At 39.1% G+C, this 10,066-nt stretch overlaps 1 protein-coding gene and 1 pseudogene across 1 annotated transcript; both read right to left on the bottom strand.

Annotated features, from left to right (window-relative positions):
- Positions 1–1,853: 1,853 nt before the first annotated feature.
- Positions 1,854–2,732, bottom strand: LOC148803638 (F-box protein GID2 pseudogene; annotated as a pseudogene).
- A 1,387-nt stretch (positions 2,733–4,119) lies between these two features.
- Positions 4,120–9,327, bottom strand: LOC104611927 (protein ECERIFERUM 2-like). The gene is made up of 2 exons (XM_010279215.3): positions 8,781–9,327; positions 4,120–5,154 (listed from the first exon to the last, which is right to left on the bottom strand). Exons 1-2 carry the CDS (start codon positions 9,207–9,209, stop codon positions 4,282–4,284), a joined length of 1,302 nt encoding a protein of 433 aa, XP_010277517.1. The 5' UTR covers positions 9,210–9,327; the 3' UTR covers positions 4,120–4,281.
- Positions 9,328–10,066: the final 739 nt, after the last annotated feature.

Below are 10,066 nucleotides of genomic sequence, written 5' to 3'. Positions count from 1 at the left end.
TGCTGTAGATGGTCTTCCATCCACTTGACAAAATGATCTCAATCTATTTTCTCTCATTTTGTCACCTATTAGAGATAGTTGAGAGTTTGTTAGTCTATTATATTTTTTTGATTTAAGAATGTAAAATTGTGTTTTAAAATATAAAAGAAAGGGGAAAAACCATCTTATAGGCCCATTGTTCATTTAACTAGGAAAAAAAACTATCTGAATTTTTAATTCTAATTTGAATAGGGAAAATTGTTTTTTTTATTAGGTCGGGCTTCGGGCTCAGGCTTGGGCTTCGGGCTTTTTATCAGGGCCGGGCTCGGGATCAGGCCTAGAATATTTCCCTTAATGACAAGTGAAAGCCCGGCCCGAGCCCGGCCCATGAAAAGGTCTAGTCTATTGTGCCACAAATGAAATACAGGAACAGAAGAGGATGTTGCTGCAGAAGAGGATGCTGAAGTAGTGTAAGCAGTATGAGCAGACATAGGTGTAGCAGAAGGAGATGAAGGCTGTTGAGACACAACAGAAGCAGGACTGAATGCTGAAGAAGAAACATATCTGGTTACATGTAAATCTTCAAAAGAGTAGAGACCTGCTCTAAGCTTGCCTTGCAAAAGAATTCTCTTGGAAACTTGGTCATTTACCACACAAAAATCAAGATAGAATTCAAAGAAAACATTATTATCTCTAGCAAATTGAGAGACATTAAGAAGATTCTTAGTAATAAGAGGAACATGAAGCAGATTTTTCAAAATCAAAGGTGAAGGAGAGGAAGAAGAGTGAATTAGAGCGTGTCCAACATTAGAAATTTGCAAACCTGATCCATCACCAATATAAAGAGCATCAGTTCCTGTGTAGGGAGTCTTGCTAGCAAGATTGGCTGCATCATAGGTAATGTGATTTGGTGCACCCGAATCAGGATACCATGAGTGGTCCGAGACTGATTCAGGAGTAGCAATATAAGCCTATAGATGTGGAGAGGAGACTTGTTGTTGCTATTGCTCCTGCTGCTTCTGTGCATTATGAAAATCTGCAACTGATAACTGATAATTCTGGTCATACCTATGGTAACAATTGGATGCAAGATGACCAAATTTACCACACACTTGACAAGTACCAAATGGTCCGTTGAAACCACCTCTGCCTAGTCTTCCTCCTTGCCTACCAAAGTTCATACCTCCTCTGGCACCTCGAATATTCATACCTCCTCTTCCTACAAATGGAGGTCTGCTGCTAGGATTATTTGAATTATTCTTGACTTGCAATTGTGCAACATTAACTGTGAGAGTCTCCACTGATTTGTGTTTCTCAATTCTACATTCTTGTGCAAGAAGAAGTGATTCAATATCACTTACAGTGTATGGATCCAGCCTAGATGTAACTGATGTGATGAAAGGATCAAATTCCTCTGAGAGTCCATCGAATATAGCTTCAATATGATCACTTGGAGAGATCGGATTTCCGATCGCAGCCAAAGCATCAACAATACCTTTAATTTTCAACAAGTACTCATTAATAGACAATGAACCTTTCTTTGTGTTCCATAATTGCGTCTTCAACTGATTGATTTTAGCGCGAGTCTGAGACGCAAAGAAGATTTGAATTCGCTTCCAAGCTTCCCAAGATGTCTCACAGCCAACAACTCTGGTCAATATGTTCTCGGACATTGACGAAAGCATCCAAGACAACAACAATTGATCTTGTTGATCCCATTCTATAAACTATTCACTGGCTCTACCTTGATCTTCATCTTCTTGCCTCTGAAACTTCTTTAGAACTGAAGAACCATCTAAGAAGTGTTGTAATTTGTATCCTCTGATCGTAGATATAATTTGCTGCTTCCATAGAAGAAAATTGTCCTCTGTTAATCAAACAGAAATCGCATGAGTAAAGGTCTTCACCTCAACCTTTTGATTGCTCGGTGTTGAAGCAAGCGTGGTGCTCGACGATGCCATATCTCCACTAATAGAAGGATAGTAGCTCTGATACCATGAAAAACATAAAGAACATTCAAGATAGAAAGAAGAGAATTCTTTTCATTACATGTCTGAGAGAGAGGTCACTATATTTATAGATACAAGTACAACTGGATGTAACTAACTTATGGAGGGAATCTTGTAACTAACTCTTAACAGACTTCAATCAAACTAATTCTATTAACAAAGGTGATGAGTAAAGCAGAAAGCGTTTTCATCTGCCTTTGTTGTACATTCATCTTCTCGAAATAGCAAATTGAGAGGAGAGACAAGGAGAGTTGAACCTTGTCTTTTCCCCAATGAACTGGCATTTTTTATGGAGGTGGTTTTAAGAGGGGCCAAAGGCAGTGGGAATGGAGGCGACAAAAACCTTCGAGAGCAAGAACCACGGAATGGAGCTGTTGATTGCTACAACCGATGTTCGTCTAGTGCATGAATAAAAGAATAAAAAGGATGATAAAGCCTAGTGTTTGTTAACGCAGTGTTTTTATTCTTTTATTTCATGTGTGTAGAGCGAAGCGGCTGTTGATTGTCGCAGCCATTTCAGCGGTTACTGGAGCTGTTGATTGCTAGTATTTGTTAACATAAGATGCAATGGCAAGCAATCGCACGTCCAAGTGCTTCAACACCTCGAAGAGCAGATCCTCGTAGAGAAGCACAAACCTAGTCTCTTGACTACTCTCCTCCTCTTCTTCTTTGCTCCTTTTTCTTCTTCCTCATTTTCTCATCATCAATCATCGAATCTTCGCCAGTGACAAGTGCTCTCCTCATCTCGAAATACAACCAAAAAACGAAAAACCCCAAAGGAAACTTTCGATCTTAGAAGTCTGAGTCTAGGACTCTTCTCCCTTGCTTCTCTCTAATTGTTGATTCCATAGCTCTGCTCCGAAATTGGTTTTGATTTGATGACAATGGTCTATCCGATAATAATGGAGAATAGAATAGAGGTCCCCAGCCCCAAAGTCCCCAATATCGGTGCTGAGTAATTTATATTGTTTGGTTGAGTTATTAAAATATTTAGGACTGGGATTTGATGAAATAACGAGGGGTAAACTAATGGATGGGCATTCTTGGGTTTCAAAAGTTTGGGTATTGGATTGTCGTATTTTAAAGTTTGGGGATCAAATTGTCACTTGAGCCAAAGCACAGGGTACTGATCGGAAATTTTTCCTTTGAGAAATCGGTATTCTTCTTCCAATAGTATGATTTTCATCATTTATAATAAATTAATAATGGCATAAACCCATTAAGTAATATGCCTGAAAGTAGAAGACAATGTGTAATGTGTGTCAGCGTGTGTTTTGTTCAGTGGTTATTTCTTGATAGACATTTATTAGAACGCCACCATGTCATCGCCAAATCAGCATTTTTCCCATCATATTTATCCGTACACATTGATATTCACAAAAGTGAGTTTTTTATTTACTATTCCCCTAATGTGGCACTTAATGGCGCCTAGTTGTCCATAAATGATTTATCAAGTACTTTTCTCGGTTTTGAAGATAAATCAAATACAAACGTTCATTTAATAAACGGAAGCTATACGAAATACATACAATGTGGTTCACCTCAAAATTGTTCCATATATATATGGGTTGAGACTTCAACATAGACAACACAATTTATATATAGTATAGTTATCATGCTTTTCAAACCGTCATTGACCTGGATGGTCGGATCATTCGACCTAGAAACTATTCAGGCAACCGGTTCCATTTCACCCCAAACCCGATCTTATGTTAATAAACTTTGACTTGGTCAATGATCCATTGACCTAGGCTGTCGAACCGTCAATTCATTCGACCCAATGAATGGATTTTGACCATTTTTTGGTTTCAATTATTTTTTAATTTTTTTTTTTAAATTGTGATGGGCCGTCCATTCGAACCAGATGATCGAACCGCTGACCCAAAAACCAGCGGTTCCGGTTCGGTTTTTAAAACATCGGATAGTATAGATAGAGATTAATTTGCAAGCTTTTAAATGTCAGTACGCCCATATCTGCAAGAGGGAATGGGCATGGGCTGATGATGTGCGTTCATCTCATCAGTCACCACCCTGTCGCCAGTTGTCACAACCAAAATCATATCCCAGTACAGCCCATACTATCTAATAATTTTTTGTGTGTGAGAGAGAGATCCACTGTTGCAAACCAGAATGCAATTAACTCCGCCCCATCATAAATTCATAATCATGTTCAAACTTTAAAATAAAAAAAAAAATGAAAATGTTATTCTTCAACAATTCAGACCTACACACCGAAAAAATAGAGATAAAACATTCAAACCAACATCACCACCATAAGATCTAAGCATAGTGTTCAGACGCTAATGCACCATTCTCTCTGAAGCTCATTTTTCAGCTGGGCAACTTGGTTTTCTGGCAGCGTCACAGTCACCGTTCTTCCTCCTCTACCTTCAGCAATACTGCCTGATTCTGGGCCTGGAAGCACCAACACAACGCCTTCATCGCCAACTCCGTCGATCAGACAGTTCGCATAGATAGGCTTCTGTCCCCTGAACTCCAGTCCATAAAGCTCGACCTCTTCCAAATTCACAAATGTCAGGTTTACGCCCAGTGCAATAAAGTCAGTCAGCCCCTGGTCTCTCTCTACTGCCTTCTCAATCTTGCTATTCTCCTCCACTGATCGTCCAACCAACATCTGTGCTAGTTCTGACGCACTGGCATCTGCAATAGAGAAGTCTGCCTTCACTACGCTCACTGCCTGGTTGTTGCCCAACTCCCCATCATGGCGACCTTTCCGATAAACAGTGACCGTTCTTGGCTCTGGTTTTCCTCTAACCCTTGCTAAGCTCTGCCAGATTATAGCTGAGAGCGATTCAAATGTTGGGGTTTTACCAGTTTGATTTCTCATCTTTGAGTGCAAGTTAGTCAGTTCTGCGGAAGTCAGTTGGAAGGAGAATGTCTCCATTTGGCAGTTATTAGCGACTAACCAGTGTTCTCCCACGGGTTCGACCTGTTTCACTGAGACTGGTTCTGAGCCATCATGAACCGGGGTTTCGGGCATTTGGGGTTTGGGCTCTGCTTTTGGGAGGTTGAATGATTTGGGTGGAAGACGATCGGACAGCATTTGGGCCCAGATGTTGATGAGTCTTGAAGCTGAGAATGGATCTCCAAGGACATGGGCCCAGCTTAGGCCCACTGATACTCCTCCACATTTGAACCAAGTAAACTGAAAAACGATACAGAAAATAAAAATTCTGTTGAGAGTTGGAACTGTCTGGAAAGCCAGTTGAGAATAACAAATACAACAGATCTGAGCTGTATTATTTATGAGTTCATCCACAAATTAGATGAGTGGATATTCATAAGTTGGTGTAGTTGTGGATGTGGACATTGGGAGAGCAAGATTATTTGTGGTAGATGGTTAGGCCCAATCCATGGAAGAAAATGGACTGTTGGGGTCCAATACCTCTATTGATAGGGACTGGACTACTACAGGTGAGGTGTTCTTTCAAGGGTATCTTCAATCCGATCTTGAAGGCATGGTTTTCAAAACCAGACTGGACTGGACGGTCGGACTGGAAAAATCAGGAACCGGTTCCATTTTACACTAGAACCGTTATTTACCCCTAAACCGTTAATTTGGTCAGCAAACTGCTGACCCGGACGGTTGATCCATTCGAACCATTCGAATCATTCGATGGTTTGGCCGGTTTTTATTTATTTTTTATTTTTTTGTTAGAATGGGCTGTTTGTTCGGTTTGAACGGTTGAACTGTTTGACCCGGGAACCAGACCCCTAACCGGTTTGTTGTCCGATTCGGTTTTAAAAACCTTGCTTGAAGGTACTTTGTGTAAAGAAATTAAAATCCTTCATTTCAAATTTTTAATGAAAGATTTTTCTTTTTCTAAGACCCTCCATTGTATCTATCGAAAAATAAAAACAAAAACAAAAGACCCTCCATTGAGAGTTGTTCACCAAAGTTCCACGATTCAAATAGCATTATTATGTGTTTAATATATTTCAAAAACTAAAATTAAAAATAAATCTGACATGGATGGTTATTAAAAATAAAAACAAACATATGTTTAATTTATTTTAAAATATTTATACCTATACTAATATGAATGAGCTTGGATATAAATCTAACATTAGAATTAGTTGGTGAGAAAAAGTATCTTAAATATATGATTTAATTGGAGAATGAGAGTTAATATTAGATCTATATTCAATACTTTTAACAATGTAAAGCCTATATTTTTTAAAACAAACAAAAGGCAAAATTGTTTTTGTATAGGTGGTAGATAAGCAATTCAACCATTCAACTATTAGGGTCAAATGGGTCAATCCATTTTTTGTAATTAAATAAAAATAAAAACACAAAAAGATTACAAAAAATACATAAAATTTGTAGAAACCATTTGGGCACATCCATGCCTTATCTCAACTATATGGTGTCCCCTACATGAATACCATTTAGCTAATCCATTCTATTTAGAGCTATATCTACCATTAAATTGTTAGTGCTTAAATAGTTTTGTACTATTTCTACCTATGTCTGTTTGGTCTACCCCTAACTCTTCTAGGCCCTTTCACTTGTAACAAATCATGAAACTACTTTCTTCTAACTCTAGCCATCCATGGTCTTCCATACACGTAATCAAACCATCTTAATCTACTTTTTCTTATTTTGTTACTTATTGAAACTATTACTAGGTTTTTATTGATGGCTGCAACCCGGATCCTATTCTTTCTAGTTTTTCACTCATCCATCCTAGCATTTACATTTCTATCACCCTCGTTTTCTAATGTAAGGCCAACTATGATGTATGAATCAAAGTGTTGGACAGTAAAGAAACAACAAGTTACTTTTATAAACATAGAAATATATAAAAAATTAATTCTATTTTCAAATTATTTTAAACAAAAAAAAGTTTGATAAATAAGAATCATTTTTATAAACATAGAAATGTATAAAAAAATTAAAATAATTTGGACACATTATTACTACCATCATCATTATCATCTAAAATTGCCATGTATAAATCATGTTTACATTAGCTAGTGAAATAAAAAGCTCAGAAACCTTAATATATTCTTGATCCCATATTTTTAGAAAACCATTGAATAAATAAAAGAAAGAAAACCATCTAAATTCAGATTTCAAATACATGTTTTTTATTTGATTGTATATCCCATTTCTAGTAAAAAAAAAGACTATAACTGATAAGGGCAACTTTTGGGCCCTAATATCAATAAAAATAATACTTTTAATATACTTTCTAAAATAGGTTATTTTTTTAAAAAACATATCAAATAAGGGCAAAATCTTCTTCCTCTTCCAAACCACTTTCACCCCAGCCCAGCCCTGTAAACCATTCAATAGCACTGCCACCTACCGCTGCCTCTAACAATGCCTCCACCCCAGTCCTACGAATCTCAATGACTACCATCCACCAGCATCGCCATCGCCCACCTTTGGCAATGCCAATCAGACCACATAAGGTGACCGGTAGCGTTGCTAGAGGTGGGCGGAGGTGTTGTTGGAGGTAGACCCCGTTCATGGGCCGGGTGGCCTGACGGGCCGGCCCAGCCCCCGAACGGGCTTGAACACGCAAATGGACCCGCGGGCTTAACCTCGAGCCAAAAAGCCCGGTCCGCAATAAATTCGAGTCGGACTTGGGATTTGCCAAAATAGCCCGACCTGGCCCGATCTATAATTAAAGTTAAAAACCCTAGTCGAATACCCCTCTTTCTTTCACCTCTTTTTCCAGCCGAACCTCTCTTCTCCACATCCTCCACAGTTCTTAGTCCTCACACTCTCAAGCAGCCACACAATCGGCGAGGCGGCGAACATTCACCGACGCAACAACTCCAGCGGTGAGTCTTCTCCTTCTCTCTCTCTCTCTCTCTCTCTCTCTCTCTCGTTCCTCTTCTCAAATCTCAGACATTGGCGACGGCGAGGCGGCGAATATAGGCATCGGTGGTGGCAGTAAGTTCTCTCTCTCTCTCTCTCTCTCTCTCAGACGCGAATTGATCACTGTTAAAATCGCAGGTCGCTGCTCACAGTCACTGCGAACTCAGCTCCGGCGAATAGGGAAAAATTCTAATTTTTTTATTAGGTCGGGCTTCGGGCTCGAGCTCGAGATTTGGGCTTTTTATCAGGGCCGGGCTCGGGCCCAAGTTGTAGGCCCATTGGTCGGGCTAGGCTCGGGCTCGGGCCTAACAAATTTCCATTAATGAAGAGTAAAAGCCCGACCCTAACCCGGCCCGACCCATGAACAGGTCTAGTTGGAGGCGGTGCTAGAGGATGGTGGTCATTGAGGTTTGTAGGGCTGGGTTGGGGCAGAAGTGGTTTGGAAGAGGAAGAAGATGAACAATACTGCTCTTATTTGATATATATTTTTAAAAAGTTAACATATTTTAGAAATTATCTTAAAAGTATTATTTTTATTGATATTAGGGTCCAAAAGTTGCCCTTATCAGCTATAATCCCTGAAAAAAATCATATTCCATGAATATAATTTCTGCACTACAAAATTTGTTTTTTCAAAAACATTTTTTTTAAATAAAAACAGAATTCTAGAACAGTTTTATTAATATCATTATTTTTTTTTTTTTTGCTGATGGGGCAGTCTCAAAAGCAAATGAAAACAAAAATAATGATGTTGTAGAACACCATCTTAATTGAATATAGTACCAACTGCCGGCAAAAGCCTGAAGAGGAACATGAAGGAAAACTATGCTAGATCAGTGTCCATGCTCGAATTGAAATCCCTTCTCCTTTTCCGGCAAAACTATACAACAGCTCTCTATAGAAGTCAGAGTTTGGTAGATGAGAGTTAGAAACAGTACCTGCACAAGAATCAAAGGAGAGAAACCCAAGTCAGGACCGAGGACTTGGTTCGGAAAAAGGCGTCTATGGAGAGAGTAATCGTTCATCTCTAACCACTGGTCAAGGGTGTTGCTGCACTGAGCTTCGATGACTCTCACGCCACCATCGTTGCACTTGATGGACGGCCGGCCCGACTCCGATCTCCGAATCCTGCCAGAGAGGACGCCATTGATCTCCAGCCATTTAAACAAGTGTTTCTTGTAGTCGTAGATCGTGAGACCTTGGACCATGTTGCTCTTGAAGAAGTACAAACCTCTGAGGTAATGAAGTTTCAACGCCAAATCCATGCTACTGAACTCATGAACTCTGTCTTCTCCAGTTATTGACGCCGGTACCACCGACGACAGCTTTATGTCATAAACTGGGTCTTCGACTTCCGCCGGAGCCATGACCAGAGGGGGCCGGAAAAGGGCGATGGAGGGATGGAAAGGAAGAGAGGGAGAGAGAGAGAGGTGGTTATGGCCTATGGGTAGTTGCTTATATGGAGGCTGGAGAGAAAGGTTGGTGCAGTGAATCTTTTCAAGATCGTTGGAGAGTTTTTAATGGCATCATTGCGTTCACATCTCCACTTGGGTACTGCTAACGAGATGGCCGCTGGGGTTGCATTTAATGCCCTAATTTACGTTTGATTCATTCACAGAAAGAAACACTTCTGATTTTTTCTGTTTTTTTTTTTGTGGTTATCATTCTTCACTTATTTGTTATTTGAAGAAGCAAGTCTAGAACACGAACACACAAAGTCGATGATCACTAGAGGCATAGTAGAAAGTGCTCGAGAGGAAAGTGATGTGGAGTAGAACCAAATAGGATTAAATGGGGGAAAATAAAAAATGAGTAAAAATCACCTAGCACCGCTGTTAATACTCGTGTTGTTTTAAAAAGTCGAGGCATACACATTTTTACTCGAGGCTTAAGCCTCACATAACTTTAATGTGAGGCTTAAGCCTTTATTAGAATGAGGCATAAGGTGTAAAAATCACAAGCCTCAAGTATCAATGGTTACTTTGTGATTTAATGCAAAAAATATATATTTTTATATTTTTATAAAAACATATAGAAAATAATACTGCAGTAATTCTAGGCCAAATAAAGAAGTAAAAAAGAAAAAATGATAAGGTAAATCAAATTTTATTAGTTTTTCTTAATGTTTTAAGAGAGTTCAATGCAAAAAGGACTAATCAAGTTCTTAGTTTCTTTTGGATAAATCAAGTGAGATTTTTCTTATTATTCTAAACGTAAGGTCCCA

The sequence above is a fragment of the Nelumbo nucifera genome, chromosome 1 (genome assembly GCF_055504915.1).
Source record: "Nelumbo nucifera cultivar China Antique chromosome 1, China Antique-T2T, whole genome shotgun sequence".
NCBI lineage: Eukaryota > Viridiplantae > Streptophyta > Magnoliopsida > Proteales > Nelumbonaceae > Nelumbo > Nelumbo nucifera.
This window is presented reverse-complemented; position numbering and strand designations above follow the sequence as displayed.